The sequence below is a fragment of the Lampetra planeri genome, chromosome 18 (assembly GCF_965212315.1).
Source record: "Lampetra planeri chromosome 18, kcLamPlan1.2.h2, whole genome shotgun sequence".
Lineage (NCBI taxonomy): Eukaryota > Metazoa > Chordata > Hyperoartia > Petromyzontiformes > Petromyzontidae > Lampetra > Lampetra planeri.
This window is the reverse complement of record NC_136124.1, coordinates 7,588,851-7,607,756: the sequence shown is the minus strand read 5'-3', so window position 1 is coordinate 7,607,756 and position 18,906 is coordinate 7,588,851. Positions and strand designations below refer to the sequence as shown.

At 45.2% G+C, this 18,906-nt stretch overlaps 1 protein-coding gene across 2 annotated transcripts; it reads right to left on the bottom strand.

The window, feature by feature from the left end:
* Positions 1 to 1,554: 1,554 nt before the first annotated feature.
* Positions 1,555 to 11,560, bottom strand: DRAP1 (DR1 associated protein 1). 2 transcript variants are annotated; one of them, XM_078602443.1, is made up of 9 exons: positions 11,427 to 11,560; positions 9,605 to 9,664; positions 8,030 to 8,102; positions 7,790 to 7,883; positions 7,382 to 7,501; positions 6,715 to 6,756; positions 6,401 to 6,506; positions 4,999 to 5,081; positions 1,555 to 2,748 (listed from the first exon to the last, which is right to left on the bottom strand). In XM_078602443.1, exons 1-9 carry the CDS (start codon positions 11,466 to 11,468, stop codon positions 2,610 to 2,612), a joined length of 759 nt encoding a protein of 252 aa, XP_078458569.1. In that variant the 5' UTR covers positions 11,469 to 11,560; the 3' UTR covers positions 1,555 to 2,609. The 2 variants fall into 2 exon arrangements, with proteins under 2 accessions (XP_078458569.1, XP_078458570.1); XM_078602444.1 differs by lacking the exon at positions 9,605 to 9,664.
* Positions 11,561 to 18,906: the final 7,346 nt, after the last annotated feature.

Here is an 18,906-nt window from a genome sequence, read left to right as displayed (position 1 = left end):
GAAGACCAGGTGAGCGTGACCCCTACCTACCTTGTTATTCCAAACAGACTCGCTGATCTAACGCCCATGACCCAATAACATATGACCTGAACCTGCCTGGTTGCTACTGTGACCAATCTAACGACCAACTTTGGGCAAACTCCAGTGGCATAAGCTTTCATCCAATGACCTAAAACCTGGCCACTCATTTAACCTGGCCTCGAAGCTTCCGATTGACCGCTTACATGTGTAATCTAAGTAGTCAACCTAGATCTATCAAGGTTGTGCACTATACTGTCATAAAGTTCAGCATACCACCTGATATCGTTACAAAGCAATTTATCTCGCACCCAAAAACTTTACATTTTTCAACCTGTCGAGGTCAATCCCAGACAGGCGACAATCCTAGACCCCCTTGTAACGTCACCCAAATGACCCCAATTGTCAGACCCCCATCACCCGACTTTGATCCCAACGCTGCCAACTTTTATCTCCGACCAGATTGCCGTGACTCCCGACCCCATTGACACGAGACTTCAAACTCCAACATGGCCATTCCTCGGCCTCCAACCTTGATTTGATCCGAATGGAACCGAGACTCGAGGATCCCCAAACTGGGCCAAACTTTAAGGGCTTCCGACCTCATTCGTGATGCATCATCAGATAAAGTCGTTGATATTTTGGATCTCACATTTCCTGAACTGCCAAAACTCGAGGATCCCCAAACTGGGCCCAACTTTAAGGGCTTCCGACCTCATTCGTGATGCATCATCAGATAAAGTCGTTGATATTTTGGATCTCACATTTCTTGAACTGCCAAAACTATGCCTCGATGCTTTCAATCGCTTACATTTTTCTTCTTTCCACTGCCGAGATACACAATGTGATGCCCTTGCAAAGTTTGTTGTCGCATGGCGAGCAAACCAAAATGTTTAATCGTCAAATTGGTGGAATAAAACAATGCGAGTGAACAAACGAATTTAACTTTGTGTGTGCAGCCACTTACGACCAGGCTGAGACCGTGAATTCAAGAGAACTTGAATGATTGGGGTGGCCGAAAACTGGACTAGAGCGGTCTTGGCGATGACGGCTCGGTGCCGACCACCTTGCTGTTGTTGCTTTAGTCGGGGGGGGGGGGGGGGTTCCCACCACGAAGACTTTCCCACCCATGTCAAATCAAAAGCACGGAGCTAGCAGTCCCACACACTATGCCACCCTCCTCCAAGTACAGACCACCAATGGAAAACATCGCCACAGGGGTGGAGATTTTCCTCGGCATACCGCATTCCAATACCACACACATGGTCACGTTTGTGGTCAGTGCAAAGTTAGGCCCACGAGACGAGCCAAAGCATTCGTGGGTTGCAGTGACCATGCAAGTCCATGTGGTGCAGAAAGGTGGAAGGCTTGCGAAACTACGCAATGCAATGTATTTACGTGGTGTATAACTGCAACCGTACATCAAGACAGTGTGAAAGTGGGACATTGCCATTGTGGAAATGAGGCATAAAGTGAAAGCTGCGGAACGAAGTGATGTGACATCTAAAACTGAATAATTATATCAGGCTGAAGGAGTTTTATAGTTTTAGAAAAAAGTTTAATTTATTAACTGAAGTGGTTTGGACAATATATTTTGTTAACCAAAAACTGAATAAAACCATTTTAGTTATCACAACCGGTTTTATGGATCGACACCCATTAAACATCTTTTCCAATGTCCTTAGCAACGACCCCAAATTAGCTTCACTCTTACAGAGTGGCTGAGCACCGCCGCAAATACGATGCAGGACAACTATACAAATTCTCAGGTCATACAAACAACAGTGTATTTCTCTATATTTCTCAACCACAATGTCTGGAGAAATCGGGTCAACACGTCTTGGGGGAATCACGGCCACGTTGTACTATGTGTATATGTGAGGGCACTGTCCATCATACACAGCATGAGAAGCACAAGTAAAACCAAATTAACTCTTTACAAGGCTTACAAATCTAAAAAGTTAAAACATCCGCAGGAATAAAACCCAAGTCACAAAACTCTATGTACACATGACTAGTTTGACATTCGGTGGCTTTGCATTGGTTCCAATGTCTGGGCCAGCTCCAAGAGTTTAGATTAAACAAGTGCGATAACATGTATTTTCAAAAGTGAACACGTTCCAAAAATGTAAATAATAATTCGCTAGACAAGCGTTCGGGCTAGCACTGCTGCGTCATGCAATGCTACCTGGAGTGGCACGACGATCAACGCAACATCTCCTACTCGCTGCATTCCAACCTGCTGACCCATTCGTGCCAAATTAACATTTGTTAAGTTTAGGCAGGTAAGGGAGTAAAGGAAAAACTAAAGATCACAAGCCATTGTTTCCTTACCTACACCAGCACTTTAAATTGTGCAAAGCACAAATGGAATCAATGCAAACGACTGCCAAACTCAACCCCCCCCATCCACGCCAGTAATTACACGAACACCAAAAACGGAACAAAAAAAATCCTGCGTTTTCTTGCTTTCGCAAAATCTCATTGTATAGAAAGAAAAACAAATGGGAAAAATTACATGGGTGGTGGGTGAAGAAAATGAATTGTACACGTGTTGAATGGGGTTAAAACGGAACGACTTTCGGCCGCCCCTAGGAGTCGTAGTCCTCGTCATCGTCGTCGTCGCCGTCGGCCGCCGGTGGTGGGCGCGCCACCGGCGGGGTCGGCATGGCGACGCTCGGCACAGGCAGCGGGAAGAAGCGGCAGCCCGGCGCGCTCGCTCCAGCGAGGCTGTGGCACAGCAAAAAAATAACAGAGCAGCTGCATCACTAACATCTACCGGGTATTATTCATAATCGCCACCAACACCTCCATCCACTGGGAATTATTCGTCATCACCACCCCCATCAATTGGGTATTATTCTATCATCAGCATTGGCATTCACTACATCCATCTTATATTAATCATCATCAGTATCAGCTATATTGAGTATAATAAGATGGTGGTTTTCCCCATCTTTCTGCATTTCATAGCATTTGAAAACTTTTTTCCAGGTGAAGGGTGCTTGCTGTGAGCCTAACCCCCAACCTGGAGGAGCAGATGCATGACAATAGGGCTGATGGCAAGTTTGTTCGCCTGTCAAAGTCACACTGACATCACTATTTGAGTAATAGCTGGTACAGGTAGGAACAACAGTTCCACACTGCCCACCAGGGATTATTTGTATGTCTGTCATGCATAGCCACGCCCTCGATTTGAATTTCATAAAGCGCTTCGGGCGGGCTCAGCACCACGTGACGAACCGCCCCACGCAGCTTGCACCGCGTGACACGGATCGCACGAATGCGATGTCCAACCAAGTTCCTACCTGCCCACTCCCAAGGAACCTGTTTAAGTCACACTTGGGGTTGACCGGGACCAATGATTACATTTGAGTGCGATGCCATTGGACAACAATGATGAATGTGACCAACCAACTATATCATGTACGACACCATTACATTGCCATATTGAAATACGTTTTTTTCATTTCACTTAGAACTTTAGAATTTAAAGTATTAAATGGATTATGAATTCACCAAGTCGGCAACATTCAGAGTGCCTAACGTGCCCTGGAGTTGACAAATGAGTACAAAAGGAGTTGGTTGCAATTGCTCGCTTCAGACACCTATCAATGAATGTCTGATCGACTATTTTTTACTAAAAGCTTGTTATATTGGTGACCCAGGTCAAGCTAAAATAGGTTAATTAATCATAGTCCCACTTTGGCTTGAGAAGCATAGGACAAGGATGAGTCCCTGCGTACACACCTCGTTGCCGTGTACACGGCTGGAATCGTTCTGAAGGTGTCACAAAAAGGTATCACCGACGTGCATTTGTGCAAATTACTTGAGTTCAATTATGCATGAATTAATTTTACAAGATTTACTTTCGTATTCAACATTTTTGCATATTTTCATGCAGGTCATGAAAAAGTGTAATGCATGATTTTTATCTTGTAAAGCGCGTCACTGCTTTGTAAAAAAAACTGACCTCCAAATGTGCTGCTGCTGTGTTTTTCACGAAATTAAAATGCAACATAACACATTGTTGATTTTAATCATTATGATTCATGTGGGTCTCAATGAACAACCTTCACATCACACCACTAGATGTATGTTTTGAATGCAGGCACTTTTTTCATTAGAATCTTTCAGGAGGATCCTGCCAAGTTTCCACAGTGGGGGGGAGATGTTGCTGTGTAGGAAATTTTTCAGCAGTGAGATATTTGGCCTATACAAGTTACATTGTATTTGTTATTTTGTTGGGTCTTTCGGTAAAGTCACGTAGATAGGTTCAAAAAAAACAACTACGACGTTTCGATCACAACACAAGCGTTCGTCATCAGGAACACTTGTGTTGCGATTGAAACGTCGTAGTTTGCGATCGAAACATCGTAGTTTTTTGTTATTTTCTTTGAACCTATCTACGTGACTTTACTGAAAGACCCAAAGAATATGAATTCCTGCAGTCAGGAAAGCTTTAAGTCAAGATTTTATTGTATTCGTTTTTGCTATGATGGGAAACTGGAAAAACCCGGGAGAAAACCCATGGAGAAGAGAGGGAGAACATGCAAAACAACTCGTACAGAAAGTTGCCAGTCAGGAATCGAACCCAGGACCTTCTTCCTGTGAGGCATCAGTGTTACCACTGCACTTCCATGCTGCCACCTGAAGGTCTTAGAAACATAGGATATCACATTGTCTCCAGGCTCGACGGACTAATTATCACCCATATTAAAGATGAGCCCGCATGCACGATAATTCCCCACTAACTGTACACAACCAAAATTGGCAAGCAATCCTAACACATGGCCTACAGTCATTAACGCAGTAGAGCGCGCGCCTCAAACTCATGCCGAATGCCCCACTTCAACAGCCGCATTAATGTTTACATTGCGTAGTTTTCTCAACAGCTAATGGTGTGAAGACCTGTCGGGAAAGGGAGAGAGTGGGTGATTCATCCCGTTTAGGGGCCAAAATTCCACACACACGTCTTACTTGGCCATGTTTCCTGCTTTGTCGGCACTGGAATGCGACGCCTCCTCGTCCTCATCCTCCGACACGGTCTCCTCTGAACCCTCCTGTGGACACAGCACGTGTACAAAACCAATTACATGTCTGTTCGGGGATTTGTCACTCACTGCTGGATGATGAACACCTACTTGTTCCGAGTCGGTCGTTTGACCATACTTCACACTGGTCAGTGCGGGTTGCTGAAGGCGGGGGTTCAAATCACTCGCCGTGGCTAGGAGTTGAAGTCAAGCCACTGGATTCTTAGCGCAATGCACGAAACCACTCAAACACTGCTCCACTCCCCACAAAGCCAATAGAAGCACTTGAAAAGTTACAATAGGTGGCCAGGTGGGCTTAGGGGTCACAGCTGAGATTCTTAGATCACATTTGGGTTTCAACTACTCATGATTAAACCGGGTGAGTAAAGTGAGTTCATGGTCTCTGCCCAACCACCTAGGGATACTTCCAGCTCTGAGAATTACAAAATATATAAATGTGATTGACATACAATGCAGTGTCTTTGCAGGGCATGTAACAGGCGAACCGAGTGTGTAAAGGAGGACTCATATTCTTAGGTTTTTTCGGTAAAGTCACGTAGGTAAAACATCAAAATTAATGAAAATAAAATAAAAACAAAAATCACGACGTTTCGGAGGCAACACAAGTCTCCGTCATCAGGTGGGACCGTCACAGCCGAATTAGCTGCATCAAGTGCTTGATGCATCAAGTGCTTGACAGCCGAATTAGCTGCATCAAGTGCTTGATGCATCAAGTGCTTGATGCAGCTAATTCGGCTGTGACGGTCCCACCTGATGACGGAGACTTGTGTTGCCTCCGAAACGTCGTGATTTTTGTTTTTATTTTATTTTCATTAATTTTGATGTTTTACCTACGTGACTTTACCGAAAAAACCTAAGAATATGATTCCTTGCAGTCACGAAAGCTTCAAATCTAGAATTAAAGGAGGACTATTGAAGTGACTCGGAATAAGTTCTGTAACATCTTCCCAGGTCCTTCTCTAAATTGTTTTTATATAATTGCCAAGCATAGGCCCAACATGTAAACGGCCCGCAACAACCAGCACCATAAACGTTGTAATAGATGTACCGCTTGCTGTGGACGTTCCGTATGGAAAGATCTTCGTCTCATGAAGCCAACAACCATAGTTGTAATATAATTAGGGGTGGGACGGGGTTAAAATAATCTTATTTTAAAGAATAATAAAGAGAAGTAGCCACAATGACTGCGAGGTACACCGCTAGCTGCGAGAATAAATAAAAAAATTTTATCTCATGCCATGACAAGTGACAATTAAAATCGTTGGTCAAAAGATGAAGTCTGTGTAAAATGTTCCCAGTGCACATGCCAACAGCAGCAGCAGTCTAACCTCCTGGTCTGAGTCCGACTCAGACTGCTTCTTGTCTTTGGATTTTGCTCCAACTCCACTCCTCTCTCCGTTTGAATTTTTTCGTCCTGGGCCACCTCTCCTGACGCTGCAGGGAGGAAGGGTTCCACGGGGAAGTGGTTTCAAAGGGAACACCAAAACCATTTTCGTTATCACCAAACACCAGCAGATGTTTGAATTCGTAAAATATAAATAGGGTTACGTTACCGATGATTGCAAGCTGCTTGGGGAAACCCACGCGGGCGACGCATTTACAGTTCAAGTGTTTTTCTCTAGAAAACCACAGTGGCACTCACTCCCTGCAGAACTCCCGGTCGCGAATTGCCAAAGGTCTTCCCCTGCACACAAAAGAGTAAAGGTCATATTAAAATGTGTTTTTTTTGTTCATCAAAACACTCATTTTAATACACGCGTTGTGGTTAAGCCACACGCAGAAATTAAATAAGTGCCAGGACTTGCAGAACTAAAGGCGCGATCCACACGTGCACACGACGGGCATGCACAAAATGCGGTGGGGTTTTACGTTTTCTCTGTGAGCCGTGCTCACATTCTGTCATTAGCCCGCCTTTGTTTAAATGTTTTTCGGCTGCCTTAAGCTAATTTGCAAAACATGCTATTACATTGTCCCATTTTCTCCACTGCCTTTACTTGGCTAATTTAGTCACTTTTCCTTTGCGGACATTGCATTCGAATTCTTGTATAATTATAATTTTAAAGTTCCATTCCACTTCTTTACTTAGCCTTCTTCAAATTGGTTTCAATTATCGTTAAATTTAATATAGATGTTACATTTAAAATGTACAAAATATTCTTTGCATCTAAAATTAATTCACCCTTGCCAGAGGCAACCTTTTGTGCGTCTCAAAGGGCGTATTTCGTCTCCCGATTAAATCAAGGAAACTACATCAACACAAAATTGTAACCGTGATTGTGCAACCGATGTGAAACGCCGGGCGCGGGCACCTTTTGACGACCTTCTCTCCGTCGGCATTGGTCTCCTCCGTCTCCCCCTGAACGTCGGGCACGGACGAGACGAGGTCCTTCAGGAAATCAAACTGCTGCTCGGCCTCGATGCACTGCTTCCTGCTCCGTATCACATCACAGCAAGGTCACTGGCTGCTGCTGCTGCTGGGACCACCTCACACGGAGGCAGTCACAGCTGCAAGTGTCACGATGTAAAAATTATCTTGGGATGACTGTGGAAAATGTATTTTGTGCTTTTGTTTTTTACAGCAACTTTTTAGTTTTTACAATATTACACTTTAAATATCATGTAAATCTGCACAAATTACTGAAACGCAAGTAGAAGAATTCTGTAATTTCTAACGTCTCCAAAATGCGGGCCGCTTTCGAGCCCCATGTGCTGCTCACAGGTGGGATGTGGTCATGGTCTTCGCATTTCGAGACTGCGTTACTTGGCAGGCTTTGGTTAAGAGAGACTCTAAAAACAGCTCCAGGGCCCGAGCTGGGAGCACTTGTCAAGGAAAATCCAGGAACGTGCCGAAGATGCACACGCAGACACGCGCCCGAGATGGCTGCATCACATTCGTGAACCTGATATAAAAAGGCCAACACAACCGATCTTCCCGGCAGAATAAGACTTAAGGATACAGATTATGACAGGGACAGCAGCCGCCACTTTCCCGACTTCTTCATCTGTTTGCATGATCTTCTTTATTCTCGCCTAAAATGCACAAACACTTGATAGAGTTTCCACTTTTCAACCAAAACATGAGCATCGATGGCCGTTTGCCTAAACATGTATTCATTTTATAATGTGCTGTTAAATATAACTGGTATTTTAATGCAAATGGCCAATGGAAATGTTCGAAGGAATTCAAATGATCGTCAGGAAACAAAATGGAGAACAAAAAACAGTTATGGCAGTGTGACTATAAAGACACATTAGAAGAGTACACATTCCTAACAAAACATGTTACAGTTTTATATAAACTTCGTTTTATGAACAGGTAATCGCTTGTTCATATGTTAAACTTACACCCTCGTGAATTCGCAATGCAAAGTGCAATACAGCTCTGACATTTATCAGCGACCACATCTTGTGTGACACGTGTTGGTGGTGCGCACTGGTAGCAGTAACCACCCCCGAACATTTCCTGGTAATTACCAACAATGACGTATTTACCCACAGTTAAAAATCGTGCAAAACATGATCCCACTCGGCAGCTTCATCACGCCATGCCCCAGGCAAATTGAAAACACCCTGCTGACTTCTATGGGAGATCACCACCTCGCTGCTGTAATTTCAAAAGCTCTCATGCGATTCAGATACCTGCGCAACATAAAAGCGACTGTTTAAATTTCATCTAGTAACAGGGTATAGGCATTAAGATTAAACATTATTTTGCAGAGGCATACACCACACGGGCCTGCAATGTCTACACAAGACAAGCACTTCATAATCAACGATTTTTGGGTTTAGATCGCGTTATTTATAAATGTGTCGTAACCCTCCACCACCCGACACGGCCAATCAGTAAAAAAGTGTCACGTTGACAAAAGACAAATAGTTCACTGCTTTAGCCCACCGGTGTGTTGAAGCGTGAAACCACAACATTTACAGTTTGAGTACGACGTTTCGCTGGTAATTGCATCCAGCATCATCGGGCAATTCGCCAGAATGGTGAGGCTCTGCTGTGTCTCCCGTTCTTATGTAGAGCAGCAGCAGGGTGACGTCATCATTAACTCATTAACTCATCAAGACAAGCACTGCCTGCTATAGGAGTTGACAATTCATCACCCTTGTCATTAAAACATCTCCAAGATACATATATACTGTATAGTAGGCTAACATTTCGGGTGGTGGGGAGGGGTGCAGAGGCAAAGTGGTGAGCACACGGTGTTATAAACCCTGTAACCCGAATTTGATTCCTGTCCACGGCCAACATGAGTGGACAGTGATATCCGACACGGTCAGGGGCCCTCCCTTCACCAACAGCCACTGACTGACCAGTGTGGTGCAGCATGGTCAAATAACTCATTACCAATGTTGCTTTTGGAGGCCTTTATCCAGAAATGGATTGCCAAAAGGGCTGTGAATGTTTATTCTTTAATTCCAAACCTTTTTTTTACTCAGATAAGCAGCACGTAAGTGAACAAAACAGGCAATTATAAACTGTGACAAATATGGCCAAGTTGCACTTGTTAGTGTGACGCATATCATACATTGCAGTCAGATGGATTGTAAAACTGCAGGACTCTGAGACCGCGGTGGCGTGCGGAGGCCTTCATACAACAGTGGAAAAACAATGGCTGAAAATGAGAAGTTGTTTATACCTAGTCAATAAACAATAGTTGACGGTATTTTCCCGACAATGCCTTCATTTATCAGTGGACAGACACTGGAAGTAGTTGGTGATTCGAATTAATGACAGCAGCGCAACCTGCTTATAGCAGAGAACGTATATTTCGAGATGGAGAGCCTTTCATACATCAGTGAACAATCATGCGATCATGTTTTTTATCTAGTAGACCATCGAAAAGGATGATGTAGATGTTCATTATGAGTTGCTGCACAATGGCAGATGTTGATGATGCTAAGGGTGTTTCAAGATGATCACAACACCGTGCACTATAAAGGAAAAGTAAAACCCATAAAGTCCTACAACACTCAATGACATCTCAGGCATGGAAACCCATCACAGGGAGGGCATGGCCCGCAATTCCAAACTGTACGATGGGAAACATTCCATCAAATAGCAGACAGGCAATGACTAACGATGATGGTGGTGTTGCCTTCATAAACCAGTGGACTGCAACGCGCTAACCATGTCTTACCTAAAAATCTAGACATTGGCTGACGATGATATTCAGTGCATGCCTTCATACAGCAGTGCGGAGGACACGCGCTCAATGATTCCTAAGGATTCTGAGTGAAACAGCTTCATGTCTTAACCGGCCTGCAGGTACGGCCTCATCCAGCAGTTGGTAACGGTGCATGAAATAAGGATGATTGCAGTTCCAAAGCAGTGGATAGACAACCGTGAATAATGCTCATTAAGTCGCCAACCAGCAGTGGCTAAGCCTAAACGGTTGCTCCGGATGACTTACAGCCTTTTGTGGTCAACCCATCGATATTTGAAAGCCTCCCCACGGTGTGTCGGTCACGCACGGGGGTTGTCTGACCATACTTCACCACGCTGGTCAATGGGAGATGGTGAGGTAGAAATGCCAGGGTCGGTTCGGATTATGAGCCCCAACTGATGTTAGCCGTGGCAGGGAATTGAACTCAGGAAGCTCGGGTCACTGCGCAGTATTTCTCCCTGGCATGAAAACAAAGCAGCCTTCGTCAAACATTGGATAAACTCAGTGTAAGTAGCCGTGCACAGACGAGGGCTGATGATGATGATGATGACACTCTCAGTGGACAATGGCTGACAATTCATTTATTCAGCAATGTAAACACATTAGTCGACAGGGAAGCCTTAATCTGGCAGTGGATACGCACACATTATACATCACTAAATGGCTCAATGGCTAAATACGATACAAAGAGAGGTCTCCGCTTTCAGAAAATAACCGATTGTGATGACAGCAACGAGGAAGCTTTCACTAGCCGTGCCCAGACAATGACTCAAAAGCACTGGCAAACAGAACAGCACGTAATAAATAGCAGGCGCGAACAATGGCTTATGTATGCCGACAATAGACGTTCAAACACGAGGCCACACGCGGACGGCCTCCACGGACGATGGGGAAAAAAGAAGAGGCCGGAGATTGAGTGGGGACCGCGCACCTCCCCCGCCCGGGGATCGAGCGCCCTCCCCCCGCGGGCGAAACTATCCGAGGCCTGGTGCCTGGGCCTAAGCCCGCGGGGTGGCGGCGGCGGCGGCGCGGGGCAGGGGTGGCCGACCTGGGCCGCTTTCTACCCCCACCACCCCCCACCACCTCGACCCACGAGCGGCCCCGGCAATCCACGGCCGCCCGGTCGAGCTGGGTAGAGCCACGGTGGGCCGCCGGGGGTCTAGGCGGAGTGGAAGACACCCACCGGCGGGAACCTGGCGTTGTACTTTTTCTTCTTGGACGGCATCGCGAAGGAGGAGGAGGCGGAGGCGGCTGCTGCTGCTGCTGCGGTGGTTGTAGTGGAGGCGACGGCCACGTTGAACCGGGGGGGGTGGCGGCAGTGGGGAGGGCGGGGGCACGAGACTCGGAAGTTATAGACAGCCAATAGGGCGCGACGTTACAAGCGCGGCGGTGCATACCGCCCCGCCCACCTCACCCCGCGTGCGCCGTCTCGGCGGACGTGATTGGCCGATACGCGCCCCCCCCCCCACTTCACCCCGCGTACGCCGTCTCGGCGGACGTGATTGGCCGATACGCGCCCCCCCCCTACCTCACCCCGCGTGCGCCGTCTCGGCGAACGTGATTGGCCGATACGCGCACCCCCACCTCACCCCGCGTGTGCCGTCTCAGCGAATGTGATTGGTGGAGACGCCCCCCCCCGCCCCCACCCACGCTGGTGAATCTGTCATGGCGGCTGCGGGACATCTCCACGTTGTCTCGCTGCTGGCTCCATGCAGCGACCCCCCATTCATTGAGACGGAGGGGGGGGGGGTCCTTAATGATATTTAATTAATTAGTCGTGACGAGTGAAGGACGAGGAGGAGAATGATGATGAAAGGAGTTCTTCACCTGGTCCCGAATTTAGAAGGGGTAGAAGACGCAGCCAGGGCACGGGCAACACACGGGAAAAGAAGGGCGAGCAACTGCCCAGCAGTGAACACAACAACAACAACGTTCCCAGCAGTGAACACAACAACAACAACGTTCCCAGCAGTGAACACAGCGACAACAACAACCACAACGTTCCCAGCAGTGAACACAGCAATATCAACGCCTCGTATCCCCAATACGCAGCGTGTGGCCGTACAGCGAAACATCACAGGCGACGCTCCGGGAAAGTGACCCGTCTTTATGGCACGTAGAGAGATAATACTGGGAGAAGCCTCCTGGTTACAGCAGCCCACAGGGGATTGTTGTGTCCGTCCGTCCGTCGTGAATGCAAAAATGGGAGGGGTGGGGCTGGGTGGAGTGGGGAGGGTGGGGCTGGGTGGGGAGGGGCTGGTCACCCCGTGGTGCCCTAATAAAACTCAACGTTTAACCTACTCACGCCGGCTTGTGCCCGCCCTCACAGTCGGGCATATTTGCGGAATACACCACGCCGCCGTTGACCCTGGCCATTGACCGAGCAACCCAACGTTCCTACCAGCTCCCTCCGCAGGAATGTGTTAAGAGTTGGAGACCGCACCTGTTTGTACAATGGGGACCTGATAGGAATAAAAAAATTTATGTTTTCTCATGATCCCAGTTTTGTAAATAGGCATTCAGACTCTGTCGCCTCGACGGACCTGGTTTTCACCTGAGGACGGCTGCTTGCGTTGTGGCCGAAACGTCGTGAGAATAATTTTATTATGTTTTATTTTTATTATTTTATTACTTCCCTTCTACGTGACTTTACCGAAAGAACCAAGAAGAGGCATAAGTTATTTTAAAAATATATAGCTGTTGAGTTACGGCCAATATTTTAATAGTTTTTGCTAAAGGTATTGCTAAATCCAACAGTGGATAGAGAATGTTTATTGGGACCTTAAAATGTAATGATTCCCGGCACATCTAAAAATATCCTGCGTTAATGTTTCACTTCATCAATACCAGAAGTCGTGTTTTTTTGTATGAGTGCAGTTGTTGTTCATTGGATGCGCAGGTCTTGCCGTCAGACTGCGGAGTTTCCACCACTGGCCAAGGCGTTTGTGTATCTTTCGTGCACGTGTGTGCGGGCAGGGGACTTTTACCCCTTGAGAGACGGATGGAGATTGCGTGGTCTTATTTCGCAACAAGTTGTTCCACAGCGATTTCCAATCTTAAAAAAAACACACACAAAGCACAACAAATTCACAACCAAAACAGTTAAGTTGTAAATCTGGAGTGGGGAAATGTGCACTTTATCACAAATCGATAAACGAAAAGCATCCGTCTTGGGATCGTAACATGAGGGTTAACGTTCCAAATGCGGGGCTTTATAGCTTATCAGATTCACATTATATTCTGATTCTGCTTTGTGGGTTTGTGAAAAATACAAGTTTGGAGGCGGCAAGGCCGTAGCCATGGAGTCAACATTGGGGGGGACCAAATCTTCCAGGGGGTCTGGGGGTCCCAACCCCCCAGGAAAAAAAATTAAATTTTAAAAGAATTTCCTGCCTAAAATATAAAACAAATTCACTAACACATGGGATGGACTTTCTATTTATTACAATAATGTCTAATAGTGTATTGTATTACATTGCTCTGTTTTTATTCTTTACCTTTTCTTGTTTCAGTGCATGTAATGGCAGATATTAGGGATTAATAAAGTACAACCATAACCACAATAATATGAACATAAATATATGCATTGTTATATGAAGACAAGTCCAGATATTGTGGCCAAGGTTTAGCAAATTGTTTTTATTTACATAGCATAGCAATTATTTAAAAAAAATATTTTTGATAGCAATATATTGGGAGGGGACATTTTTTACATATTTGAATATATTGGGGGGGATGTGTCCCTCCCAATATATTATAATTACGGCCTTGGGAGGCAGAATCCCAGACAGAGGTAAATCATTATCACCCCCCTTCACCTCCACAAGCAACACAGGGTGTCTGTCGTTTATCCCGATGTGAACTTTAACAAGGTGCATCAAGTAACACCTTGCACACGAGTTCACGAAAAAGACTCTCGCGGACTCTTGCAGAGAGCGTTCTGTACTTTTTTTACACGAATGCACAACAAGTGTTACCAAAAACACGAAAATGTCAAACGGCCAAAAATAGCAAACTTGTCTACGTCATTCACAGAAGAAGCCCCAAAATACAACTCCAAACTTTTCATTTCAACATTTCGGTATCGTGTGCGTGTGTCCCCCCCCCCCCCAAATGCATTCAGTGTCCGCAATGAGGGTGCCAGAATTAGCGGCAATATGAGGAAGGATTGGAGATGGCTGGGACCTCCCCCGGGGCAGGGCATCGAAGTCTCGGCTCAGTCAAATCGCTCCACCGACGTCACGGCGTGATGCGATGGGGAAAACCCACGGCCGGTGCTGACATCACTCGGTTTGGGCAGGGGAGAGTGGGGGGGGGAATAAGAAAAAAACAACACGGGCGATATACGGTAATTATTTTAAAAACAACCTCCGAATAAACAAGTTATACAGTAGCAAATGAGTTTCAGCTATATGTGTGTGTTGTAATGTGGGGGTACCCGGAGGCTGGGAGACCGGCCATCATTCCTTCTCACCCACACGTCACTGATGTCACGAAGGTATAAACTTTTCCCTGGCCTAGAATTTGCCCAGTGTGTGGAATAGTCACCAAGCTCCTGTTCCCGCTAAGATTTGTTTATGACAGAGACAGGAATAGAGTTGCCCCCCTCCCCTATCTGGGGTTGGCCCAGACAAGGGGGCAACACAGATGCCAATTCCTGGACTGGCCAAGACAGTCTGGGGAATTGGCATATGTGTTCGTATGGCAGCATAAATTGATTCGTACCGAGATCTGATATAGTACCAATAGTATGTTGAACTTTGTTACAGTATACTGCCATTTATAGTACGCCGTGACATATATAAAAAAGAAATAGATTTACTTTGTGGAAAAGGTGGCAACCCCTGACAGGATCAACATTTGTTTCTTCATTAAATTAACTGAGTTGAGATATGAACCACAAATTGACATTGCCATGCACCCCAAGATTTAGTATTGATCACAGGAATCAATCGATATTCACAGATCACAAGCTATCTGTGAATATGTGGGGCTCCCCCTGAACTTGGAACATCGATAGAGTTGTACAGTACTTGCACGGTCCTTGCCTCGCCCTCGCTTCAGGCCGGCCTTTACACAATTGCAGGGACTTTCCCCTTTCACCGCTCCCCATTAAATCGTCTGTTCGAGGTTGAATGAGGGTGGTGGTGGTGGTGACGATATTGGTGGTGAGGGAATAGCCTTTAGAGCAAGCAGGCACCACACACCACACACCTACATAGCTTGACGTGCTCCTGATAGCTCGGGTCGCGTTCTAGCAGTGACTAAGTCTCTTTTCCGAGTTTTCAATGAGTGGGGTTGTTTGCCAGTTTTTTTTGTTATCGAAGCCCACGTGAAAGTATTGATAAAATGGATGGCCCCATATCTTTAATGCTGCCTCCACCACCGGGTTGTGAAAGGGAGGCTCACCACCGGTTCGGATATCACTTGCCACTTGTGTTAGCCTTGGCTCAGAATCGAACTTACTCACGCTAGGTTTTTAAGTGTAGCGCCCTAATAACTGCACCGGCGCAGTTATCATCTCAAAATATCGATGTTCAGAGACCTTTTTTTTAAAGCAAGGTTTTCTGCAGGTAATTTATTCATTTGAAAACATTTTCAATTTATTTACTGGAGACAATTTTACATTATTATTATGGCATACAATCAATGATATGCACTTTCATAAGCTAGTTTTGAGCAAGGGAAGACCCTCTTGCAGATATTCCTCAAACGCTATTTTTAAGCTAAAATCTGAAGTTTGGAGGAAGAGTCAAGAGGAACGAGTGGCATTCCTGACATAACCACACACGTGCATCCGGCCCAATTTACAATAACAAAACACTGTCTCGAAAATAATGGAGCAGAGCTCAACTAATGTATGTTCACAACTTTGTATGGGACAGCCTGCCAAGTGTGGGCGCGACATGAAGACGAGAAGGGGGTATAACGTTACCGTTCAGTGAAATCTTACACCGACTTTCTCGATCAATGGACAGAGAAGTTGTCGACGTGTAACTTCAATTGGTAAGTATGGTGACCCCCAACCCCCTAAGACCCGCATACCGTGGGAAAGCCCTCATCCAGCAGTGGACTGGCAAAATGCTTGCATGTGCACAACTCCAGTTGAAGCGCTTGATGTGTCAACAAGCAGAAAGCATGGCAAGGTCATGAAAGAATCACCGATTATTTATCTTTAAACCCATGCATATTTTGTTCAAAGCTCTCCGGTCTTGGGGTTGGCTGTAACATTTGAAAAGTGAATCGCAGCTTGTGAAGTGGCACAGTTTACGAAGGCATTCCATTGATCCGCGGGCTTGTGTTTGCAGTTTTACAATTTTCAGTTTACCAGTGACGTATGAGTGGTGGAAAAACCCCACTGGCTTCCTGTTGATAGGTTGTTTTGTGAGTACGTACTGTACAGTATTGCGGTGCACCTTCCACCAAAAGCAGTCGCCTGGCCACCCAGGTTGGCCACACACTGCCAATCCCCTTCCTGTGGGTCGAGATCACTGAACGTGTAATCCTGTTGCGCTGTTAGCACCTTACGCACGACCGTGGTGCCATGGGAATGCACGTGTTTGTCGAACTTCTTTCGTACCGTACGTATCCAACCGTGCTAATCGGTGGTGCGGGGGGGGGGACAACAAACTAAACACAAAAAGTGGCTCTAAATAAATTAGTTTTCAAATCAGGTGAGCAAGGCCATAACTCAGATAGTTATGGTTCAATCTGCTCTAACGCTGTCCCTGTCACTTTGGCATGAGGGCAGTGTAAGGTTTAATATCGTGGCGCTTGGTGTTGAAGTGGCCAATGAGAAGAGCGTCATGATCTGTGTAAATGCTACGTTAGATCTTTGACCACATGTTGACCACAGTAAACACTGTTCACGAATTGGTAATTTTGTATAAAAATAACAGAATTATACTATTTGGCTCTTTCGGTAAAGTCACGTAGGTAGAAAAATAAAAGAAAACAAAAAATAATATATCACGACGTAAAAAAATATAATCCAGCAGTGGAACTGCTGAACCAGCTGAGGATGACCGCTTGTGTTATGATCGAAACGTCGTGATATATTACTTTGTTTGATTTTCTTTTTCTACCTACGTGACTTTACCGAAAGAACCAAAGAGTATGGATTCCTGCAGTCACGAAAGCTTCAAATCAAGAATAACAGAATTAGCGAATTAAAGGTGTAGAACTGTAGATTATGACTGCACCTATATGATGAAGCGATGAAAATGTAAAACATTGGGCGTGAATAAAATGTTTTTTTTCTATATGTTGGGTTCAACTGTCATCAATTTCAGAACCAAGCAATGCACGGTATGTAACAGCTTCAAATTACAATCGTTTAGGCCTAAAGTAAAGCGATTATGCACGTGCACAACTACACACTTATACAAGCCCTGGCACAGGCAATTTTACAATTGCGAGCATTATTTTACACCTGTGGACAGTGCTGCAAAGTGCTCGTTGACAACACCTGTGACTATAAGCGCTAATTGGTTCCGCTTTATCTGCCCGTGTTTACCATGCAGAGCCCCACACGTTACACGTGTGCAGCTCTGCATGCCCTCCTCGGAGACGCCGATGTTATTTTCCCACTTTGCAGACATCAGCCTAGTGCGTACTTAGCCAATTCATTAACCCCATCGTCAAATCCAAAAAAACCTAAGACGCCCATCTAACTGCCTTTTAACTATCGCAATAAGAATTGGAATAGGTAACACGACCTTTGCATGACCAACGTTTTGGAACAAGCTTGTTTCCTCCCTTAACATCATAAATCTTCCTTTAAAAAATATATTCTGAAGCAGATTAGTGCTGGATACAGACACATTTGCAAATGTGATTTGTAAATTTGATTCTCAACAATATCTCGATAGTTAATTTTTAATCTACAATTTTATTGAGGGACTGTTGTCAGTGTGGTCTGGGACTGTTTTTGCTGTTGTTTTACTGTGCCTTTCCCAAACTTTGGAATTTATATACTGCCATTTGAACTTATATACTTTATTTAAGGGGTGGTCGGAAGTTATCTTTGATCCCAGATGACGCCTGCTGTATATTTGGAGTTTGCATGTCTCCCTCTCCGTGGTCCCGTGAATTTTTTCTCCAGGTCCACCGGTTTTTCCCACTACGTTTAGAAACATGCGTTTAGATAATTTATATGTTTGCTGCTATAAATTTCCATGATAAGTCACTTTATTGAGCTATCATTTGTGGCCAGGTCGCTTCTGAAAAATAAGTTAATACCTCGGTGGGTTATATACATGGTAAGATAAACATAGTTTAGTTTTACTTGTATATTTTTTTAATGATTTGTTTACTTGACCTATACTTTGCACTCCCGTCGTGTTTTTGTATTATTTGTTGTTGCAACGTTCTGACCAGCCCTGTGAACAAAGAGCTTTCTGGCTCATCGGATTCCTCCAGTATATAGATTCTTATTCTCTGCATAATGCTGCAGACATCATCCACACATTCCATATTTTAAACAATGTCTCGAGATGTATCGAGTTCAGTCCTTTAGAACACTTTTTTTTTAAAATATCCGACTATAAATGCATAGCGCAGTTGCTCATGAACAATGGGGGGGGGGGGGGGGGGGTTCAGATGCACCGGGGTCTAATGCCCCAAAATGTGAGGCATTCGTGAACCACAAATAAGTTGGGGAA